General features: G+C 40.5%; 1 protein-coding gene across 3 annotated transcripts in view; it reads left to right on the top strand.

Moving 5' to 3' along the window:
- The window catches only part of LOC132406463 (cAMP-dependent protein kinase catalytic subunit alpha-like), a 202435-nt gene that overhangs the window by 133883 nt on the left and 43023 nt on the right, over window positions 1-25529 (top strand). For all 3 annotated transcript variants that reach the window (XM_059992181.1, XM_059992180.1, XM_059992182.1), the window contains exon 2: window positions 10042-10103. In XM_059992181.1, coding sequence (XP_059848164.1) covers window positions 10042-10103 — 62 coding nt within the window. The remainder of the gene's footprint in view (window positions 1-10041; window positions 10104-25529) is intronic.

Below are 25529 nucleotides of genomic sequence, written 5' to 3'. Positions count from 1 at the left end.
ATAATCTGACTAGGGACAACAGCAATTTCAGCTGAACAGTAGATGTTGGAGGTTTTTCCTAGAGTCATGATAAAATGTTTGTGCATGTTATTCAAGATTACTCATACAACTTCTTCATATAATTAGTGGATATGCTATGATAACCCAAAAATTCAATTTTGTAAAACTTTTTTTCCAGCATAATACAACTAGAAATATTTTTTCTGGTTGTTTCTTTCTAGAAAGTAAGCTAGTCACTTCCTAGAGTGATTCATCTTTTGCATGAGTGACGCATTTCTGGTATTGAACATACACCAAAAGGTGTCAAGTCCTAACTAGCACCATATTTTAGCATTATTGGTTGAAATTCAGACATATCAGTTTTAAAGTTTTGTCATCAATCCCCCACAAACTAATTTTGGGTTTTCAAAGTGCCATTTTCTGTACCATTGAATGATTTGAAGAGCCACACACATTCACTCATAACTTCTGGATACAGATCCACAGCACTGTGATTAGATAGGTGGATACTTCATTGATCCCAAAGGAAATTACAGTGTCACAGTAGCATCACAACTGCATAGATATACAAATATTAGAAGTAAGAAAGAATAAAAAAATAAGTTACCTTGAACAGTCTAACAGGAGTGGGGTCATCGCTTCCCCGGCTATAGGTTAATTTATTATAGAACCTAATGACCTCATATAGTGCACTTTGGAGCAGTGCAGTTGTCTTAGTCTATTACTAAAAGTGCTCCTCTGTTCAGCCAAGGTGGCATGCAGAGGGTGAGAAATATTGTCCAGAATTACCAAATTTTCCATAGGGTCCTTTGTTCTTCCACAGCCTCCAGTGTGTCCATTTTCACTCCTATAACAGAGCCAGTCTTTCTAATCAGTTTATTGAGCCTGTGGGCATCACTTGTGTTTATGCCATTGCTCCAGCACACTACCACATAGAAGTGATGACTCTTTTTGTACACAACCTCTGTGTTGGTGCTCCTTTCAAGTTTGTCATCCAGGTTCACCCCCCCAGGTACTCGTAGGTCTTCACCATCATCATGTCCTCACCATCAATAGTAACAGGGAGCAGTGCAGACTTAGTCTTCCCAGAGTCCATCATCATATCCTTTGTCTTAGTGATGTTGAGCTGCAAATGATTCAGCTTGCACTGTTTGTCAAAGTCCTCCAGCAGGCCCCTTTATTCATCTTCCCATCCTCCTTTTATACCCAAACTATTGTTGTCATCATAAGTTCTGCAGATGACATGACTCAGTGTCGTATCAAAAGTCCAAGGTATGTAGAGTAAACAAGAAGGGAGCCAATACAGTCCCCTGTGGAGACCCAGTGTTGCTTATAGCCATGTCTGACACATAGCTCTGAAGCTACATGAACTGTGGTATGCCAGTCAGGTAATCCATTGTCCAGGATCCAATGGAAGTGCCAACCTGCATTGAATGAGCTTTTCTCCCGCAATGAGGGCTATATAGTATAGAAGGCTATACGATCTTCATAGTGCTGCCGCTTATCCCAAATGGGATCAGGCTTTGTTCAGCAGGTAGATGACAGCATTTTCGATTCCAATATGCTCCTGGTAGGCAAACTGCAGAGGATCAAGGACAGATCTGACCGGGGGTTGGAGCTGAGCTAGGACCAGCCTTTCTAGGGTCTTCATGATGTGTGAGGTCAGGGCCACTGGATGGTAGTCATTCAAGACTTACAGTTGGCCTTTCTTGAGTGCTGGGACCACACATGATGTTTTCCAAACAGTCAGGACCCTTTCCAGGCTGAGACTTAGATTGTCTTTGACTCTGAGAGCAACTTGCTCTTAATCAACAGTGTAACCTGGTAGCTTGCACCATTCCATCATTCTGAGGGAACTACTATAACCAATCAGCTTTCAATACCTGTACTGCTCCAGCAGATGGCTATGGGAGGATAAGGGCTGTCTTTTGACTGTCTAGTTTCTCTCCCTTATAACAGAAGCTAAGTGAAGGTTTCTATGTATGCGAAGTGCCATGCAAAACACAGCCAAGAGTTCCCACAACCAACATTAATTCAGAGTTCTACACTACTGCCAGATCAAGCCAAGAATGGTGGTGGGCAATTATGCACACAAAATGCAGGAAGAACTCCGCAGGTCAGGTAGCATCTATGGAAGGAAGAACCGATGAAGGGTCTCAGTTCGAAACATCAACTGTTTATTTCTCTCCACAGATGCTGCCTGACCTGCTGAGTTCCTCCAGCATTTCGTGCATGTGTGTTGCTCAGTATTTCCAGCATCTGCAGGATCACTTGTCTCCATGATAGACAATTAAACAGCTAACAGGAGAAACCAGATCCAGGAACATCCCCATACACTGTGATCTTAGGGCCCTTCACATTAGTGTCAAAGATGAAGGAGTTGCAACTATGTTCAGCCAAGGGGGACTGAGTGCTTTATCCATCTTGGCTTTCTCCTGAGATTCCTATCACCACTAAAGCCTGTCTTCAGTCAATGTGATGCTTTCCATGTAATAGTAAAGTGGCAGCTAAGAGCTTTGCAACAGCAAAGGCTGCGGTACCGATCAGTATTCTGGTTTTATAACCAAAAAGTGCCTTCTGATCCAGAATAAGCCATGCCTCTAGTCTTGCTGGTTTATTACAGGCCCAACACTGACGTCGCCTTGGCAATGTGAAAAGTTAATCAGATCTGCCCTCTCTGCAAAAGTACAAGCAGAATCTAATCAGGCTAATCGCCAGCGTACTGTTGGAAAATGTCAACAGTGTTATCAAGGTACGCTTAAGACTAATAACTTGCTCATTGATGTTCACTTAATTGCAAGCAGGGAATGCAGGCAGGCATTCCAAATTGGGACTAAAGACACCATTATAGTGTAGTGGTTAGTATGAAGCTATTACAGCCCAGATTCAGAGTTCAATTCCAGTGTCCTTTGTAAGAAACTTTGTACATTCTTCCAGTCTATACATGGGTTTCTTCCCACAGTTTAAAGTCCAGTTAGTAGGTTAATCGGTCATTGTAAATTGCCTTGTGATTTGGCTAGGATTAAATAGCTGGATTGCTGGGCGGTGCGATTTGCTGGACCAGCAGGACCTGTTCCACACTATATCTCCAAATAAATAAATAAATAGAAATAAAATTGAATTCCAGAGGCGAGGTGAGAGGTACTGCCCTAAACAAGGGGCAGTATATTACTGAGTGTGGCATCGAAGTCCACTGGTTAGACTGAGGCCAATGGGCAAAAACAGGGAAAACACTTCCATGGTTAAACTCCTTCTGGTCACAAAGAAGGATACTTATGGTTGTGGAAAATGAATGGGCTCAGCTTCAGCATATTGCTGGTGGAGTTGCTCAGAATGGAGCCATGGACCCATGGACCCAAGCACCTTTAGCTGCTTCAGCAATGATTTTTTTTCTATCATGAGGTTCAGAAATGAGATGTTTAATTATAATCGTACAGTTTTATTCTGACCTCAGTTCTTTAGAACATGAAACTGAATGCAGCAAGATCTCAATAACATTCTGACAAGGGCTGTTAAGTGGTATTATTCACAGCACACATGCTGATCAGTGACCATCTCTCACAGATTCTATCCAACAAACTTTACCATTCAACACCACCATCCATATCAATACTGCAATCACAACAGGTCAAAGGCTGGGTATCCTGTGGTGAACAACTTGCCTCCAGAAGCCTCGGAACCTTTCTACCATTTACAAGATGCATCAGGAACATAATGGGATGTTCTTTATTTGCCTGGATAATGACAGCTGTGACAACACACAAGAAGCTCAACATAATCCAAGACAAGGCAGCCCACTAGATTGACACCATATTCACCATCCTAAACAATCATACCGTCCAGCAATAGCACACAGTAACTGCAGAGTGTACTGTCTACAAAATACATTGCTATTACTCACTTAGGGTATGCTGACCACGTTTACAAAATCCATAATCTCAACTTTCAAGAGGAATAAGGGAAGACTACAACCTGTAGGTTTCCCCTCCAAAGTCAAAGTTGAGTTTGTCGTCATATCCAGTGGTACATGTATGCACATATGCAATGAAAATCGTATTTGCAACATCATCAAAGGCACATCTTGCTCACCATCCTGACATAATATTACAGCCTAATCATGGGTAGCCTGCTACTGCAACAATCACTTCTGTCACTGATAAATAGTTTTGGCCATGTCTGAAAGAATCAGCTCCACCAAGTGACCACAATAGCACAAGTCTGTGAAAGATATTCCTGAAATTATAGAAGTGCTCAGTATCTGACCGTTTTTCTAGTGTGTAGCCAAGTATTAGATCCAAACATCTACTGTTGTAAGAATCTACAGCATGTGTTCGTTTTTTTTTTGTCTCAACATTCTGCCATTTCTATATAGTCGTCTCAGTGGTGGCTGCTTAATATTTCAAGCTATATGGACAACAGCCTGGGCACACTGCTCCTGCTGTTTTAATCATTCTTCAGATGAGTCAGCCCCTTCATGGCATGCAACTCTACGGTTAAACAGATGAATCACTGAGTGCTCAAAATAGCAGTTCAGACAGCATCGGTAGCAGGGGAAACTGCAGTAGCCTTTGAGGTTAATGATTTTTATGATGGCATCAGATCATGAAATGTTAACTCTGTACCTTTCTCAGCAGTCTTTCCTGACCTTCTGAGTTTTATTTCAGGTTTCTAGTATCTGTGGCATGTTTTTTTTGAACTGATACATCCAAGGTTCACTGGTGTAGGCACTGCTGACTCTAATTTCTAAGTCCCTTACAGCACCAGTGACCTGGGTTCAATCCTGACTTCAGGTGTTGTCTGTGTGGAGCTTCCATATTCTCCTTATGATCATGTCTGTTTTCCCTCTGTACTCTGGTTGCCTCTTACATCTCAAAATGTGTAAGTTGGTAGGTTTATTTATTAATGTAAATTATCCCGACTGCGTAGATGAGTAGAAATTAAAATCAGAACCACAAGGGTAATAGTCTTTGACTTATTTCCTGAGACGTTTTCAAATCAGCAAAGTGTTAATAAAATCAGAGAGATAATAAAATGTGTGGCTCAGAGATTGGTGCAGAGGAAGTGTGCCACAGTGATGTAGTGGTTAACTTGACGCTATTACAGTTCAGGGCATTGGAATTTGGAGTTCAATTCTGGCATCCTTTGGAAGGAGCCTGTACGTGGGATGCATGGGTTTTCCCCAGAAGCTCTAGTTTCCTCCAGTACTCTAAAGACATTCTACATAGGTTAATTAGGTTAGGTTAGGGTTAAATTGGGGCTGTCAGGAGTTGCTGGGGCCATGTGACTTGAAAGATCAGAAGGACTATATCACTAAAAGAAAGAGAGAAAGAAAGAACTTTAAGCTAAAGAAGTTTCAATAAATAAAAGGGAAAGAGATTGAGGAGAGGTTATTAAATTCTCCGGAGTAAAGAATAAGACAAAATGTTTAAAAAGGTATAAGAATTGAACTTCAGGCGACACAGAGGTGAAAAGAAGGGTACTGAATACAGGACTGAAAATGTTATATTTGAATGCATGCAGTGTGCAAAATAAGGTAGATGATTTTGTAACACAGAAGTTGGCATTGTGGTTGAAGGAAGATCACAGTTGGGAGCTTCACATCCAAGGATATACATCACATTAAAAAGACAGGCAGGTAGGCAAAGGGAGTGGGATGATTCTGTCAGTAAAAAATGAAATCAAATCTTTATAAAGAAATTACATAGGGTCAGAAGATGCAGAATTCTTTTGGATAGAGATAAACTGCAAGGATTATAGACCCTGCTGGGTTTACATGGAGGCCTCCAAGCAGTAGCCAGGTTGTAAGGTACAAATCGCAACAGGAGACAGAAGAAACATAGAAAAGGGGTGATATTATGATGGTAACATAGGGGATTTCAATATGCAGGTAGATTGAGAAAAACAGGTTGGTGCTGGATTCCAAGACAATGAATTCATAGCATGCCTACGAGATGGCTTTTTTATAGCGTCATGGTTGAACCCACGAACCCACTAAGGGAGAGGCAATTTTGGATTGGGTGTTGTGTAATGAACCATATTTAGTTAGAGAGCCTAAGGTGAAGTATTCCTCAGGAGGCAGAGATCAGAATATGATCAAATTCACCCTGTAGTTAAGCGGGAAAAGATAAAATTGGATGTACTGGTATTACAGTTGAGTAAAAGGAACTTCAGAGGGAAGAGATAGAAGCTGGCCAAAGTTGATTTGAATGGGATGCTAACATGGATGACTGTAGAGGAGTAATGGCTAGAGTCTCTGGAAATTCAGAAGATGCAGGATTGGTTCCTTCCAAAAAAGAAGCATTCTAGAGGGAGGATGAAGCAACCACAGCCAACCAGGGAACTCATTGGCAGTATAAAAGCAAAAGAGAGGGCATAGTATAGCACAAATTAGGGGAAAACTAGAGGATTGGAATGCTTTTTAAAACCAGAAGAAGGTAGGAAAAAAAACAGAGGAAATATGAAAATGAAGGTCAGCCTTTGTTTTTCATTGATACTATTGTATTTCTTTATTCTGTGATTACCTGCAGGAAAATGAATCTCAGAATAGTACATGGTGATGTCCACGTACTTTGATAATAAATTTACTCTAACTTTGAAGGTAGCTGGAGGTTTTCTCAGAAATATCAAGAGTAAAAGGGAGGCAGGAATGAACACTGGACCGCTGGAAAATGATGCTGGAGAGGTAGTAAAGGGGAACAAAGAAATGTAGATGAAATGAATAACTACTTTACATCAGTATTCACTGTGGAAGACTGCAACAGCATGCTAGAAATTCAAGAATGTCGGGGTCAAAGTGAGTGTAGTTGCTATACTAAGCAGAAGATGCTTGGGAAGCTGAAAGTTCTAAAGGTAGATAAGTCATCTGGGCCAGATGGTCTACACCCCAGGGTTCTGAAAGAGATAGTTGAAGAGATTGTGGAGGCATTACTAATGATCTTTCAAGAATCTCTAGATTCTGGACTTGTTCAGTTGAGGAATACTTAACCTCAATGATGACATGGGATAATTCAAAATTTAGAAGTGAGTTCCCAACCTTTGGAACATTTGTGATTTATACTTGTACTTGTGAGGCAACCACAGAAGTAAAGTGATCCAAGGCAAGGAAAAGGAAAAGTTGAATCTTGTGCACATTTGGGTTTTTTTTTTGAACTGATACGTCCAAGGTTCACTGGTGTGTAGGCACTGCTGACTCTAATTTCTAAGTCCCTGAATATTACTTAAGGAAAAATGAATGGTGCAGCATTGGGAATGACACCCGTTTGATGACCGATAGACCTTGAGTTGTGCGGTCTCATTACAGTAGCCCAGTTGTTCTAGATGTAATAGGTTCTGCAGAGAAGATCTGAGATGCCAAGACATGGATTCCCTCACTATCTGAATATTATGTTAAGGTCTAACTTTAGGCATTCTAACTTCTGTAATGATAAGAGTCCCTTATTACATTCATATGTCAATCATGAATGTTTAATTTGAAATGGAAACTTCTGGCCATTGGAGGTAGGGCAGTCAATGTATATTGCAATTTTATGTACAGGCAGTCCCCGGGTTACGAACGAGTTCCGTTCCTGAGTCTGTCTTTAAGTCGGATTTGTACGTAAGTCAGAACAGGTACATCCAGTATTATTTAGTGTCAGTTAGTCAAACGTTTGTCTTAGTATATAGTATATATTTTACCTTTCTATGGATATAAAACACTTGCGAAACGTATGTATTTCAATAATTAAACCACTGCTTTGCTTAGTAATAATTATAGCTTTCATCCGGGTAGGGCCTTTCACATGCTCCATTATTCTCACTTTATCTTTTACCTGTATCCTTTAAAGTTGTTCTGATCGTTGACCGACTGTAGCCTAAAACTGTCCCAATGACCGATGGCATTTCACCTCTTTCCAGTCGCTTTATCATTTCCACCTAATTTTCAATTGCAATTGTTTTCCATCAACGGAACAGAAAACTGCTGATTTTTTGTTCTATCAGTGAGCAGCAGTGAACTGTCTGATTGGCCTATCAGAGTCCTCTTTAGCAACTAGTTCACTTGATCAGAATTTCTGATCTGGCTATTGTTCACGATCACACAATAAAAAAAATACAACAGCAGCCGTGGGCGGCAAGTCTTGTGCTGCTCCGGGTCCTAAAGTCCACCCATACTGAGACAGGTTAAGTGGGTGTGGTGCTGACTGGAAAAGGTGGGGGGGGGGGGGTTCCAGGGTGAATCTTGCTAAGAAATATTTAAGCCAAATACAAAGTTACACACTCAACATAGTGTTAACGGCAGCAACTTAAGATGGCAGATGGCGTCATGATCTGACTTAAAATGGTAGACGGTGATCTCCTCCCTCCGTTCGTAACTACGAGTTGTCCATAAGTCGGACGCTCGTAACTCGGGGACTGCCTGTATGTGACTAATCCTTTGTACCCTTAATAGGAGATGATGGGCACTGGGGACACACTCACCATAATGACTCCCCAGAACTGAAATGGACTTTTCATTATGATGAAAGAAAGCATCTTAAAAGTTATTACATTGATTTTTCATCTCCATGCATATAATCTCCAAATTTGCATGAATACAGACATTAGGTAACTAATTTTATCTTTACTGTGAATCCCTACTGTTCTGCAATATTTTTCTACAAGTTAAATGTAAATGTTCAACCAAAGTGCTTTCTTCAGCACAAAAATAAAATAAAATTGCTCATGGTAATCACTGGTAAATTACTGATGAAGACTCTTCATCTACAACAATGCAAAGAAATTATACTTATTGTGTAATTCATAGTATATTTTAAACACTAGTGCTTTCAGTTTTTGCCACCTTCCACGTTGGTTTCATGGTTCTATTCCTATAGATGCTGGAAGACTGCTTCTTCTATGTGGTGGTGAGTTGCTAGGGAGGATTGATGTCCATGTAAGCCACAGGGTGACCTCTTGCCCTGGATGGCGAACCTCTGGCTGATCAGTTCAATAGTGGCTGTAGTACGGATTTTACCTTAGTGCACATCCTCAATCCATAGCTTCAGTGAAGTTCAAGGGCTCTTTCAAGGATTCTGCAACTCATTTTTTCAGTATTATTTATTTTCTTATTTGCATAATTTGTCTTCTTTTGCGCATTAGTTGATTGTCAGTCTTTGGTTTGTATAGTTTTTCATAAATTCTACTGTAGTTCTTTATTTTCCTGTAAATGCCTTGAAGAAAGTGAGTCTCAAAGTAGTATACGGTAACATATATGTACTTTGATAATCAATTTACTTTGACTTTGTCTTTGATATTATCAAAGGTCTATGGGTAGGATTTGGTGTCTTTCATGATTTTACTTCTGAGTGAAGAGTTCTGGGAATTCTTTTTGTAGAAGTGAATAAGATGAATTCAAAAACTACACAGTTTGTGGTAATGTTCTTGAATCTTGATGTCTCTTACCATTGGTGTTGGATTAATCAGTATTCTCCCTGAGTGTGAACTGCATTGCATGGTTTGGTGCAGTTATTTTAATCTGTTCTAAAATCAGGTCATGACTGGTTTCTCAGTGGAATTGATCAAGTACTCTTCAATTCTACAGGTTCTCACACTTCTCTGTAATTGGCTCTGTTCCAGAATGGCACAAAGGATAGGCTGGCTTATTTGCATTCAAATATGTTGCTTTAATCACTGCTACAGCACACTTTAGGAATTTTTTATTATCGCTTGGTAATGCCAGTGCATTGAAATTATTCCATATTCTATCACTTTGTTGTGACCTTAATCTACAATCTTAATCAATGTGACAGTAATCTACATTGACTGTTAAAAGTCATTCTTAACCACATTCATGGGATTTAGTTCAATAGTTCACATTTAATTGTTATTCAGCCATACATGAATACCTATGAATGCCGTCAAACAAAATAGTGGTTGAGACTATGCGTGGATTCTTTAAAAAATATTCAGACAATTCTTGTAAATTATCATTCTGATTTATTAGAATCTGCACTTAAATTATTGATCCTGAAGGCTGCTAGCTATGACATTTGAGCAAAGTGAATTATTTTTGTTCTTTTATTGCAGTGAAAGATTACTTAGAAAAAGCAAGAGAGGAATTCTTACAGAAATGGGAGTCCCCAGCGCAGGTAAGTCGCAGATCTATTTCAAGAGAGATTATCATGGACAGGTCGTGTACTTCACAATAATCCATTTATTCACTGGGTCACAGAGCATCAAATTAAATTGGAGTAATGCATTTTCTGTTGTAATGCAGAATGAAGTTGAGAAATGAAGGCAATATTTGTATGTGATTCATGGCACCCAGTACAATTCTCAACATCTCTGGCTGCTTGTTAGATAGTGTTGTCGTTCTTGGGGAATTATCCTAATGTAAGTCAGAAGGCTGTTACCACAGATTCACCTATATCAAGGAAAGGTATCCACATTGCTATCCTTTTTAAGCCCCATCACAATATTGGGCAAAGGCTGCCAACAGCAGCTTCTCAGAGTCCTCTGTCCTGGGTCAGTCTTCCAAATTATCCCCAGGTGTATCCCATCTTGGGGTCTTCTAAGTGAAGATCCTTCCTCTCCCAGGAATGTGGTCTTTGGCGCTTCTGTTGCCATGTCTGTACCTCTGTGTTTTTTACAGGATGCGGTTGCCAGCCCTATGCCCAGCCATACTCCTTTTGTAGCTGGGCTTGGGACTGTACACAGCAGAGTTATGTTGCTGTCAATTATGGCCCCAGCCTGGAGAATTCTGTTTCCCTGTTCTGCTTCCAGGCCTTTCATTCATTTAACTGCCTGGGTCAAAGAGAACATCTTGGTAAAAGTCTGTTTGTGTAATAGGGGAGAGCATTTTACCTCTTTCCAAAAGGGCACTACAATCTTGGTATTCCATCCAATGTATTTGACCTAAATAGTGAAGTGGTAATTAAGTGCTTCCTGCTCCTTGGTTATTTACAATACTTCAGTGATGATGGCCATTTTCTGTGATGTTGATTGTCTTTGGGATAAGACTGTGTCCCTTTGTAAAAGAGAAATGCTTGGATTTATATTGAGTTTTCATGACCTCCAAATAACTCCATTGTATAATAGGGACATTTGGCAGCCAATTTATGCACAGCAGTAACGTACATGCCCAGGTAATTTTCTTTATGATTTCATTGTGAAATAATTATTAGCTGAAACCCCAGGAGGAAGCCTCCCTTGTTCTGCAAGTTGTGTGTCTAGATTTTTATGCATTCTTGAGAAGGCATAAAACAAAGCTTAACATCTCATCAAAATATAGAACCTCTGACAACGCAGCGCTCTCTCAATCACTATATGTACCTTATGGAGTGTGAACCCCTCCCCCAACTTCAAGGTAAGAATGCTTCAACTGCAAGATTGCCACTGAAAGTAATGCTGTTTCTTGATAGCACACTCTTATACAGACAGGATTTCCTGGGAGGTTCATATGCCAATGGTCCTATCTTCCAAGAGTTGCCCATCAGACTTAGCAGGCTCCATGATGGGGAGTGTTTCAATTGTTTTTTTTGTCTTTGTTTCAGATTTATAGAATCTCCAGCATTTTGCTTTTCAGTTTCTGCCGATTTCAGGTGTTCTTTTTCCATCTTTGCACTAACATTGCATGATCTGGACTTACCCTGCATTTTCCTTTATTCTGCTGTGTTCCATATCTTACAGTTCCCAAATTTCATGTTTTAATCTGTTTCCTCTTCTCTAGTCAGAAACTGCCACAAATAAGCCTTCACCACCCATTCTCAGTACCTCATCCACTTTCTCTTTGTTCTCCACCTTATCATGCCACTCCTCCATCTCTCTCAAAACATGTTGTTTTCCCAATTCTGGTTCAATAGCTCATCAGCCTAAAATGTTAGTACTATTTCCCTCTCCAGTAATGCTGCCCGACCTGCTGGGTCTAATCGCCGGTATAAACCTTTTTAACAGCCCAAGCAGATTTTTTCTCTAAGAGAAAATAATGTAGGTTCATTACAGTCTATATGTCAGTCGTTGCTGCAAAATATGATTACATTCTTAAAACTTACCTATCAAACAAGCATATCAGACAAAATTGTAAACAGACAATACTCCCAGGACCTGAATTCCTGCTAGCAGCATAAAAGAAATAGGCTTAAAGTGCACACAAATCAGGTTAGCGGCTGACTCCAGACTGCATATTAGATATGCATTCTCAAAGATCTACTAGTATCTACTAATATTTTGGTAATAAGACTAACCTACAGAATGAAATAGTAGGGACACTATAAATTAATTGGCAAGAAGAACATGTGGAGAGGAGCCTGTCCAATTTTTGCTCATTTGATTTTCCTGCTTCTTTGTACAGTTTTTGTAAATGACACAGTATTTAATCACTGATGTGATAAGCTGTTCATGATACTTGCTGCATCACTAATACATCTAGACTGCAGTGGGATTGCAGTAAAGATCAAAGTCCACACTCCAGATGCTGGACCATGCAATAATTAAACACACATCCACAGATAGTTCGTGTTTCAGTGTTTGATAGTTTTCATTGCCTGCTGAAAAACTACATTAGCTGTTTCAGAAATCTTACACTAATCATCACTGCATGGCATTATATATTTAGTGGCAATGTGGAGAATTGCTTTGGTAACACACACAAAATGCTGGTGGAATGCAGCAAGCCAGGCAGCATCTATAGGGAGAAGCGCTGTCGACGTTTCGAGCCGAGACCCTTCGTCAGGACTAACTGAAAGAAAAGATATTAAGAGATTTGAAACTAGGAGGGGGAGGGGGAAATCCAATTTGATAGGAGAAGACAGGAGGGGGTGGGGTGAAGCTGAGAGCTGGAAAGGTGATTGGCAAAAGGGATACAGAGCTGGAAAGGATCATGGGATGGGAGGCCTAGGGAGAAAGAAAGAGGAGAGGGGAGCACCAGAGGGAGATGGAGAACAGGCAAAGAGTGATGGGCAGAGAGAAAGAAAGGAGGGAAAATGAATAAATCAGGGATGGGGTAAGAAGGGGAGGAGGGGCATTAGCAGAAGTTAGAGAAATCAATGTTCATGCCATCAGGTTGGAGGCTAAGGAATATAAGGTGTTGTTCCTCCAAGTGTGGATTCATCTTGACAGTAGAGGAGGCCAAGGATAGACATACCAGAATGGGAATGGGATGTGGAATTAAAATGTGTGGCCACTGAGAGATCCTGCTTTCTCTGGCAGACAGAGCGTAGGTGTTCAGTGAAACAGTCTCCCAGTCTGCGTCGGGTCTCACCAATATATAAAAGGCCGCACCGGGAGCACCAGATGCAGTATACCACACCGGCCGACTCACAGGTGAAGTGTCGCCTCATCTGGAAGGACGGTCTTGGGCCATGAATGGTGGTGAGAGAGGAAGTGTAAGGGCAGGTGTAGCACTTGTTCTGTTTACAAGGATAAGTGTCAGGAGGGAGATCGGTGGGAAGGGATGGGGGGGGATGAATGGATGAGGGGGTCGCGTAAGGAGCGATCCCTGCGGAAAGCAGAAAGGGGGGGAAGGGGAAAATGTGCTTGGTAGTGGGATCCCGTTAGAGGTGGCAGAAGTTACAGACAATTATACGTTGGACCTGGAGGCTGGTGGGGTGGTAGGTGAGGACAAGGGAAACCCTATCTTGAGTAGGGTGGCGGGTGGACGGGGTGAGAGCAGATGTGCGTGAAATGGGAGAGATACGTTTGAGAGCAGAGTTGAAGGTGGAAGAAGAGAAGCCCTTTGTTTAAAAAAGGAAGACATTGCTTTGGTGATGTGTATGTCACATTGTTTTGCAGCAGTGAGTTGTGTTTCAGTAAATAAGACTGTCAGAAATGTCCACTCCAGTACTTAAAACACGAGATTTCCTGCTAGCATTAAAAAATGAATGTATAATCTGTCTCCAATTGACAGGATTATGGTACAAGGAAATGGATGAAAAATGCAAGCAGACATATGCATATTTCATATATACTAATAGGAATATTTAATATTTATACCAACTAATGGGTCATGCATCTGCTTTTTACTGGGTTTTGCATAAAAGTGGGTAATTTCATTTTCAATCTTAAAACCTCTTCCCATAAATACAGATATCTTCAACCTGTTTGTTTCTTTGAAAAAGGATGGTGCCATTTAATTATTTCAGTTCAGGATGTCAAACAGGAAATTGCTACAGAATGATATATATATGGTACTTCCCTGTGTTTGAGCAACAATTCTTTTGAAAGATCAAATTCTTCCCAACATTGTGAGAACACCTGAGATTATTAATAAATAATTACAATAGACTATCAACACAATATCTCAGCTTTGACTGAATGTGAAGTTTGATGGAACATAGCTAATCACTAACCAATAAATGTTAGCATTCTGAATGAGATGTTAACCAAATATTTTGCACCTATTGTCACGGTAGAAGATACAAAGAATATAATGAGAATTGTGGAAAGCTAGAAGTCAAATGAGGGTGAAGAAAAAACTAATAATTAACTAAGAGAAATTGCTGATAAAATTAAGGGAAATAAATGGTTAAAAAAAATCCCTGCATGACCTGTGTCCTGTGATCCAGAGAGATAGCTTCAGGATGATTGCTGCTTTCCAAATAGGAAGCAAATATTGCACATCTTTTCAAGAACACAGAAGGAATGAAGGAGAAGCTAGTAATTTTTGTATTAGTTATTGGGAAGAATTCACAGTTCCTAAGGCCTGGTGACAGAATATTGAGAATCAACATGTTATTATGAAAGATCAGCCAATGTTTGAGAAATCCAATATGGTTCTCAAAATCCAATTAGCAGATATAACCTGTAGGTTAGAAAAGAGAAAGCAGTGAATATAATATGTCCAGATCTTTGAAAGAGATTTGCTGAAATGAGACGCAAATTAAGTATTTAAAGTTTGGGAGTAACATATGAGCAGAGGTAGAGCATACAAGAGTGTGAAAAAACAAAGGGAGCATTTTCAACTTTGTAGTTTGATATAAGATGAGCATTCCACGAGGATCAGTTCTGGAGGTTCCTTTAGTTTACAGTCTAGTCAAATAAACGTTTAGACTGTGACATGCCCATTCCTGGGGTATTGTGCACTGCCATGGTTTTTATACTGGGGGATAAACTTGCCTTGGCAGAGGTGCATTTAATAAATTGAAACCTGTAATGAGGGTTGGCTCCGAAGGAATTTGGATAATTCATTTCTAAGAAGCAAAATAAAATTCTGAAAGAGACTGACATGTTGAATGCTGAGATTCTGTGTCCCCTGAGTGACAAATCTAAAGCTAGGGGCAGGGGTTGGCTCAGGAATAGTGTTCAGCTACTTCGGCCTGAGATGAAAGTTACCATTCTGAATTTTCTATTCCAGAACCTGTGGATTGATGAAGAGTAAAGGCCTAGGTTGATGAAATTTTGGACCTAAGGAAATCGAGAGCTATCCATTTGGGTGGGAATGTGGACTTGATGTAGAGAGCCAATTAAAATATTACTGAATACATCTCTAGGAGTCTGCTTTCTTGTTATGTTGATTAGACTGATCCAAGAAAGACAAAGTAGTAAAGTATGTTAATGTAATATACTAAAGAATTTAAGCAGAATCAGATACATAGAACACTGAAAACGTACAGCACACTGCAGGCCCTTTGGCCCAAAATGCTGTGCCGAACATATACTTACTTTAGAAATTACCTAGGGTTATCCATAGCCCTCTATTTTTCTAAGCTCCATGTACCTATCCAGGAATCTCTTAGAAGATCCTATCACATCCGCCTCCACCATCGTCGCTGGCAGCCCATTCCACGCAGTCACCACTCTGCATAAAACAAAACCTTACCCCTGACATCTCCTCTGTACCTACTTCCAAGCACCTTAAATCTGTGCCCCCTCATGTTAGCTATTTCAGCCCAGGGAAACAGCCTCTGGCTATCCACGTGATCAATGCCTCTCATGATCTTATACACCTCTATCAGGTCACCTCTCATCCTCCGCCACTCCAAGGAGAAAAGGCCAAGTTTACTCAACCTATTCTCATTACGAATGCTCCCCAATCCAGGCAACATCCTTGTAAATCTCCTCTGCACCTTTTCTACAGTTTCCACATCTTTCCTGTAGTGAGGTGACTAGAACTGAGCACAGTACTCCAAGTGGGGTCTGACTGGGGTCCAATACAGCTGTAGCATTACCTTTCAGCTCTTAAACTCAATCCCACGATTGATGAAGGCCAATGCACCATATGCCTTCTTAACCACAGAGTCAACCTGAACAGCAGCTTTGAGTTTCCTATGGACTCAGACCCCAAGATCCCTCTGAACCTCCATGCTGCCAAGAGTCTTATTATTAATACTATATTCTGCCATCATAGTTGACCTACCAAAATGAACCACTTCACACTTATCTGGGTTGAACTCCATCTGCCACTTCTCAGCCCAGTTTTATATCCTATCAAATGTCCTGCTGTAGCCTCTGACAGTCCTCCACACTATCCACAACACCCCCAGCCTTTGTGTCATCAGCAAATTTACTGACCCATCTCTCCACTTCCTCATCCAGGTCATTTATAAAAATCAGGAAGAGAAGGGGTCCCAGAACAGATCCCTGAGGCACACCACTGGTCACTGACCTCCATGCAGAATATAACCCATTTACAACCACTTTTTGCCTTATAAGCCTTGCAAGCGGTACCTTATCAAATGCCTTGCTGAAATCCATATACACTACATCTACTGCTCTACCTTCATTAACTTGTATAGTCATGTCCTCAAAAAATTCAATCAGGCTCGTAAGGCACGACCTGCCTTTGACAAAGCCATGCTGACTATTCCTAATCATATTATGGCTCTCCAAATATTCATAAATCCTGCCTCTCAGGATCTTTTCCATCAACTTACAAACCACTGGTCTATAATTTCCTGGGCTATCTCTACTCCCTTTCTTGAATAAGGGAACAACATCCACAACCCTCCAATCCTCCAGAACCTTTCCCATCCCCATTGATGATGCAAAGATCATCGCCAGAGGCTCAGCAATCTCCTCCCTCACCTCCCACAGTAGCCTGGGGTGCATCTTGGTCAGTCCTGGAGACTTATCCAACTTTCCAAAACCTCCAGCACATCCTCTTTCTTAATGTTTATATGCTTAAGTGTTACAGTCCACTGTAAGTTATCCCAACAATCACCAAGATCCTTTTCTGTAGTGAATACTGAAGCAAAGTATTTATTAAGTACCTCTGCTATCTCCTCCAGTTCCATACACACTTTTCCACTGTCAAACTTGATTGGTCCTATTCTCTCACGTCTTATTCTCTTGCTCTTAACATACTTGTAGAATGCCTTGGGTTTTTCCTTAATCCTGCTCACCAAGACCTTCCCATGGCCCCTTCTGGCTCTCCTAATTTCATTCTTCAGCTCCTTCCTGCTAGTCTTATAAACTTATAGATTGGCTCTTTCTTCAGAGGTGCTGACATGTGATTATTACAGTACCTGCTTTTGCTGCATCCAGATGTGCTTGTTGTTTGTATTGTTGCTATTCTCCTTGGAAAAGAAAACCTACTGACTCAATATTAATCACTCAAGCATTGCATTCAGAAGTAGGGACATTATGTGGGACTTACATAAGTCATTGGGAAGCTGCACTTGGATGTACAGTTTTGGCCATCCTGTTATAGGAATGACAGTGTCAAGCTGGAGAGAGTGCTGAAGAGATTTATAAGGATGTTACGTTGACTAGAGGGTCTGAGTTCTTGGGAGAGGTTGGTCACTCTGGAACATTATTCCTTGGAGAGTAAGAGAATCAGGGGTGACCTGACAAGAATTTATACAATCATGAGAGGTATGGATAAGGCTGTAGCTTTCTCCCCAGGTTTGGGGAATCTAAGAGTGAGGGCACATAGTTCAAGTTAGGAGAGAGATTTAGAGGTGACCTGAGAGATAAGAGTGTAGTGAGTAACAGGAATGAATATCTAGAGTAAGGGAGATATAATTGCAATCTATCAATATATCATGCAGAGGCAAGGTAGCATAGTGGTTAGCACAACACTTTACTGTACAGGTGGTCTGGATTCAATTCCCGCTGCTGCCTGAAAGTTTGTATTCCCCGTGATCCCATGAATTCCCTCTGTCTGCTCTGATTTCCTCCCACAGTCCAGACATACCAGTTGGTAGGTTAATTTAGGACAGGTTTAAATTGGGGGATTGCTGGGCAGTGTGGCTCGAAGGGCCTATATCACACTGTATGTCAGCCAGTCAATAAATAAATAGTGTCACTTCCATGGACCAGTAGGGCCACAGGACCAGTTTCTGTCCTGTATTACTTTATAACTCTAACATTAAGAGTGGCAATCTTAAAACAGAGTTTCAAGTTAAAGCAGAAAGGTAATGGGATCAAAAGAAACCTTATCACCACAAATCATATGAAAAACCTTTTTAAATATATTTCTGTGAAATAAATTCTTCAGCAAATACATGCATACATTTTGTAGGTTCTTAATGAACTGAACACATAAATGTGATTTTAAAAAATAGCATTCGTTAAGTATCATTACTACCTGAATTTTCAGTTTGATGAATTGTTTCCTGTTTTCAGTACACTTGTCAAATTGGAAATCTGATGGAATTATTCACCACCCATTTTCCACAAGTTACACCCAGTTTATGGCCAACTGGAAAGTTTCTACTTCATGCGTGTTAAGACTTGTATTTAGTAACAGTCACATCAAACCATAAAATATTTTATGCAGACACTTTAATTGCAGAATGCTGGTGCAGTTATGTCATTTCACATACAGAACAGAATGAATCATCAGAAGGTATTGGTTGAGAGAGGAATGTTTGCTGGTGCTCCTGAGAACTCTCAATTGGTGATTACCACAGAGCATTTACCATTCACCTACATTCAAGGAAGTAGGTAAATAAGCTTCTGTTGCAGCTTCTCAACTGAGGTTAATACCTCTGAAAGAGGCACAGTATTGGTACAGTACTGGAACAATCAAAAATCATGGAAATTTATAGTCCAGGAAGCTATAAATAAATTTCCACTTTGTATTTCTCTCTATAATACTCACCAGGGTACTTCAAATGCAATAGGGATTCTGCCTCAAATTGTGAATTCCATCTGTCTGTTTTAATCTCTAGTCCAAGGAAAAATAGATCATACCTATTCACCTTATCTCGGTGTCATTTTTATGTAGCCAATTATTATTTCCTCTGTCTCCAGTCTTCCAAAAAGTAGCTTTGACCGTCTTCTATCTACTTTCTCTCCCCAAGCTATAATGCATCAGTTATGTTAACTGCGGAATCCTATGTGGAGCACTCACATTCTTTGTAATTGCATGGTGAAAGGGAAGTGCTTGAGATGCTCTAGCAATGATTGAGATAGTGTAGGAGGACCTAGAAATTGCTTCTGGTCATACTGTTATGTTAAAACTGGTTGCGAAAGTTGCCAATCCAGTTTATGGAAGTCACATCAAACAAGAAATTCAACAAGAAGGTACAAAGAACAGTGTTGCTGTGTTATCCTCTGCAAAGCTTGTCACTAACAATGCCAATTGCACCACATTGTTCCTTATTGAAGGGTTGAAAATCCACAGTTTATAGCGTGTCGCACAGCTCTTGAAAGTAACACTTTCTGAATAGTTTCAATTTGCGTCCAATTCCATTTGATTTCTGCATGGACATTGAACACATGAATACTATCTCACTACTTTTTTATTTCTATTTTTGCACTAATTGAATTTAATTATAAATATATGTGTGTACTGAATGTAATTTGCATTTTTTCTCTATTATCGTGTATTGCATTTTACTGCTGCAGCAAAATTAACAAGTTCCATGACATGTGCCGGTGACATTAAATCTGATTCTGATTCACTGGTAGACAGGATGGTGAAGAGACATTTAGCATGTTTGCCTTTGTTGGTCATGATATTGAGTACAAGAATTGGGATGTCATGTTACAGCTGTGCAAGAAGTTATTAAGGCTGCATTTGGAGTGTTGTGTAGATTATGTTCACCTAGAAGTAGGACTGATGTCATTAAACTGAAACGGGTATAAAAAGGATTTACCAGAACTGGAGGATTTGAGTTATAAGTAGAGGCTGGATAAGCTGAGAGTTTTTCCCCTGGAGCATAGGAGTCTGAGGGGTGACCTTTGTGAAGACAGTTGCTTGTGCAGTTTGAGTACCAGATTTAAAAAAAAAACGAGCAGGGACTGTCAAAACTTTCTGCAAAGTTTGAGATCATTTGGATTATAGGCACTTGACACGGGCCAATAAAAATGAAGTTAGATTTAAGCAGAGCAGCCATTGTGTGAATGGGTCAGGGTTAGAGTGGGAGAGCTTGAGGCTTTGGTTCAAAAGGTTTTGGTGAGGAGAGGCAGATGCTAGATTGAGGTTTTTGTCAGGTATTCTTTCTTTGTCTACTAGTGCCTAGCTAGAGTAGTGGGAATGGATCCTAGGTCACTGGTGTGCTTCTCATGAAAGATATGTGAGATCTGGGAGACCTCCAGTCTCTTTGATTGCTACACCTGCAAAAAGTGCATCTAGGTACATACAAACTGTATTAGGGAACTGGAATTGCAACTGGTTGACCTTTGGCTATTATGGAAGAATGAGGAGATAATAGATAAGAACTACAGGGAGTTAGTCATACCTAAGTTGCAGGAGGTAGAGAGCTGGGAGACTGTCAGGAGATGGAAAGGGAATAAGCAGAGAGTGCAGTACTCCTGTGGCCATTCCCCTCAATAACAAGTATACCACTTTGGATTTTGTTAGGAGAAAGGGGATGGAATGACCTACTGGGGAAAGCCACAGCGAGCAGGTCTCTGGCACTGGGTCTGCCTCTGTGACTCAGAAGGGAAGGGGGGGAAGAGGAGAGCAGTGGTAATAGGGAATTCAATAGTTAGGGGAACAGACTGGAGATTTTGTGGATGTGAAATAAGCTCCCAGATGGTGTGTTGCCTCCCAGGTGCTAGGGTGAGGGACATCTCAGATCAAGCCACGTCGTTCTTAAGGAGGAGGAAGAGCAGCCAGAAATCTTGGTACATGTTGGTACCAACGACATAGGTAGGAAAATGGATGAGGTCCTGAAGATTGAATTTAGGGAGCTAGGTAGAAAGCTTAAAAAAACAGAATCTCAAGGGTGATAATTCGGAATTTCTGCGTGTTCTATAGGATGACTTTGCAGATGAATGCATGAATAATCAATGAGTATAGGGGAAGAATTGATCAGATTTGTGGATAATTGGGATCTCTTTTGGAGAAAGTAGAACTTGTTCCAGATGGGCAGGTTACATTTGAGCTCAAAAGGAACCAATGCCCTTGAGGGCAGGTTGCTAGTGCTGATGGGGAGGGCTTACTATTTTGGTAGGGAGATGGGAACCAGAGTGATAGGTCAGAGGACGGACAATTCTTGTAAAGGTTAGATGAAAAGACCGTGAGGAAGGATTGGAATGGAAAGGGCATAATGTGTCTTTTTTAGTGTGAGAAGTATCAAGAGCAAGGGTAATGAACTTATAGCATGGCAGTACATAGAACTACAACACTGTGGCCATTATAGAGACTTGGCTGTTATAAGGGTAGGAATGACTGCTGGATGTTCCAAGGTTTAGATGGTTCAGAAGGGACCAGGGGAGAAGTACAAGCGGTTGGGGAATGGCATTGCTAATCAGGGGTTGTATCACAGCTGCAGAAAGGGGTACCTCCTGGAGGGATCACCTACTAATCTATATCATCATTGTGAGTGGAAGTAACAAACAGGAAGAAAGCAATTTTAGAAAGATGCAAAAAATAACTATGTCATGGTGACTTCAACTTCCCTAATATTGATTAGCACTTCCTCATGCAAAAGGTTTTGATGGGGTGGAATTTGTTAGGTGTATCCAGAAAGGATTTCAGACACAATATGTACACAGGCTGACTAGAGGAAAGGCCATACTGGATCTGGTTCGAGACAGTAAACCTGGTAGCAGTGGTTAAGCATTTCAGAGATGGCCACTACCATAGGTAGAACAGTATGGAGAAGTATTTAATTGGAGGAGAGTGAATTACGTTGTTATTTAGCATATATCCAGAATGGATGCACTCACGGAAAAGCTCTTGCTTGGGGTTCTGGATAGATTTATCCAATTGAAGCAGGAGAAAATGGTAGAGTGAAAGAACTGTGGTTGACAAGAGATGTAGAATATCTAGTTGAAAAGGAAAGAGCATACTTAAGATTTAGAAAACAAGGATCAGACATGGCTCCAAAGAGTTACAAGGTAGCCAGGAAGGAGCTTAAGACTGGACTTAGGAGAGCCAGAGGGGGAGTATGAGAAGGCCTTGGCAAGTGGGATTAAGGTGTTCTACATGTGCAAAAAGAACAGGAGGAAGACGAGTGTGAGTGTAGAATTGATCAGGGATAAAAGAGGAAATGTGTTTGGAGTTAGAGGAGGTGGGGTTGTCATTAATGAATACTTTGCTTCAGTATTCAGCAGTGAGAGCGAGCTTGATGAATGTGAAGTCAGCGTAGAAGAGACTGATATTGAGGAAGAGGATGGACTGGACCTTTTGAAGAATATGAGGATCAATAAGTCCCTGGAGCCAGATGGCATGTATCCCAGATTTACTATGAAAACAGGGAAGAGATTGCTGTGCCTTTGACAAGATCTTTGCATCCTCACTGGCCAGACTAGTACCAGATGATTGAAAGGTGGCAAATGTTATTTTCTTTGTTCAAGAAAGGTAACAGGGATAACCTGTGGAATAATGGACCAGTGAGTCTTATGTCAGTGAAGGGAGAACTTTTTGAGAGGAGTCTTAAAGACAGGTTTGATGAGCATTTGGAGAAATATAGTTTGATTGAGTATAGTCAATGTGGCTTTGTGAGAGGCATATTAAGACTCATAATACTAAGGTTCTTTTTCTTGTGGGCATACTTAATGAATTTGTAATTAAATAATAACCACAATAGAATCAGCAAAAGATTATACCAACTTCACTGTTCAACCAGCATGCAAAAGTCAACAAACTGTGCAAATGCGGAAGAATAATAATAATAAGCCATGTATCTAGAACATGGGATGAAGAGTCCTTGAAAGGGAGTCCAAAGGTTCTGGAACATTTCAATGATGGGGCAAGTGAAGTTAAGATGGTACCAGCAAATAATTCTTCCTATGGTGACATCTTTCAGATAGTCCAGAGATCTGCTTTTTTCACTTCTTCTACATCTTCTTTTTATCTTAAATGTGTTTCTGGAACTGCTTGAGCCTGCAACTCACAGTGTGGAGATTGAGTGATCTAACGTTCTGCTGTGTCCAAAAAAATTCCAGGAGGGGAGAGTGAGCATGAGTGCATGTGGCCTTGAGGCGAAAAAGCTCAGAGATGAGGCAGAGCCCATGATTGACTCCATTTCTCTCTGATTAAAGCGTCAAGGAAGATTGAAACATGGAGGCAAATGTGGAGGAGAACAACTGTTCGGTGCTGACTACCAACCAGCCTCTTGCTTGCCACTGTGATGATCTCTCGCTGCTGCCGGATAAGGTGTCTGTGTGTGATGGATCTCGAATAGCCTCTGTGTTCGAGTGGTTTCTCTCCTCGATGCTGTCGGAGGATGTTATTGAAGTTCTGCGATTTATGGATTGGATTGTGGACTGGAGTTCAAACCTACTGTATTTCAAATTGGTCTCTTACGATTCTATGTTTTATTTTGCATTCAGTGTTTTCACCGGCTCTTGTTGCAGATTGTTGTGATTTGTAAGTGTTTTGTGTGTGAGGGAGACGGTTAGGGGCTTGGGGTTTGCTTTGTTGCCATTTTCTGTGTGGAGTGATCTGTTAGATTTTTAGTGAAGGGGAAAGCATTGAGGATTTGGGGTTTGCAAGAATTTTTTTGTGGGTTGGGGTTTGTTAATATTTTTCTTTGAATAACTTTCATACTGCTTTCCTGTTTTCTTAGAGAAGTTACTGTGTGCAGTGCTTCATCAGCTGTAATGTGCTTTGGTACTTTCTAAAAATGCAAATAGTTCTGTTCAAATACAAGTTATTTCTGACTTAATGTCAAATCACTAAAAACATGGAGCTTGAGAGTATTAAGAAAATTTGGAAATGAGATGTAAATAGAAACTAACACAGTTAAGCCTATTACAGAGGATAAGAATAGAATATTTTGTTGGAGGAACGCAGCAGGATATAGTGTATGGTGAGTTAATAAGCAGGTAGGAAAATACCCTGAGCAAAATTATTTTAAGATAAACCAGAGGAGTTGATTTACAGAAAAGGCAACAAAGTGACTAAAGTAGATATTCAAAAAATGTCAGCAAAAAATAGGCAGTGGGCAGAGAGAGGGACCCATATGTGTAAATAAATGCTGTTTTGGTCTGAAGTTAGTCAGTGATATAACATTGTAGTTACAGCAATTCAAGTGTTGTTTTCAGAAAAAAATGCCTTGTGGCCAGGTCCGGTGACTATCAGCATTACAGATGAATATGAGCCTGTATTTGTGGAATGGTAGCTGTTAAAGAAAGTCAAGCAAAATGAGAAGAAAATGATAGACAAGAATAAGTTTATAACAATAATATTTCTGTTACCTAGCTCAACCTCATGGCACTGTAGATAAGTGGCCTGATGTTTATTCTCAGCCTGTGATTAACCAATAGGCTATCTTAAATGCTTTATTAATTATACAGTGCCTGAGACTGAGTCGTGCTACAGCATCAACAAAGCTTCCTGTTAGTCATGTCTGTAAACCTTGATATGCTTTGGCTGGCAAGCACTGACTACAGGGCCACAGAACTGCTAAAAATATGTTAGATTATTTGTTAGAGGAGTGGCAAAGGAATAGATGGTGCTTAATTTGGATGATTAATAACCACCTTCATCACAAAGCTGTAACTGAAGCTCATCCTTCCCACTTGTTTTGTAGCCAGACAGTTAGCCCAAATCTTTGCTCATCAGCAACTCTTCTCTGAGATAATGGTGATGGATGATGCTTCTTTTCTCCAGTCTTTTCCTCCATCTTTAGCAGTAAAGGTATCTCAAATTCTCTCCTTAAATCATTCTGTCTCTCTTTCTACCAAAACGCTTCTGCAAACCGAAGAAGGAATGTTTTGGGGAAAAGAAAACAGTCATAAGACTAAACCCACCCCAGATGCATTAACTCAAAGCTCTGATTTGGCAGAGGGGAAGATGGAAAGCTTTAAAATTACCCTCCCCTCCAACACCATATTTAACTGGTAATTAATGCCCCAGATATGTGCTGCAGATTATCTTGCCAGCGTAAGCAAGGCCAGGCACAAGGGCACATGAATCTGTGCAGACTTCCATGAAAAAGAACCATGAGATGTTGGAGAAAACATTTAACAGTTAGTTTTACACAGGAATAAGGAAAAACTGAAGGGCAAGCTGAGGGAAGAGTTGTTTAATAGATGTAATCAAAACTGAATTATGTTTTTAGAAGGATCTTGGCAAAAGGACTTATGGGGAGATTTTGTTGTCTTAGGAGACCCATCATTAACCCGAAATGTCAATTGTCCATTTATCTCCACAAATGCTGCCTGATCCGCTGAGTTTCTCAGCATTTTGTTTGTGGCACAGAATTCAGCCAGTCAAAACTCTCTTTCATCTTTCA

Source organism: Hypanus sabinus, chromosome 16 (genome assembly GCF_030144855.1).
Source record: "Hypanus sabinus isolate sHypSab1 chromosome 16, sHypSab1.hap1, whole genome shotgun sequence".
Classification (NCBI taxonomy): domain Eukaryota; kingdom Metazoa; phylum Chordata; class Chondrichthyes; order Myliobatiformes; family Dasyatidae; genus Hypanus; species Hypanus sabinus.
The sequence above is the reverse complement of the archived record's forward strand: the minus strand, read 5'-3'. Positions and strand labels throughout refer to the sequence as shown.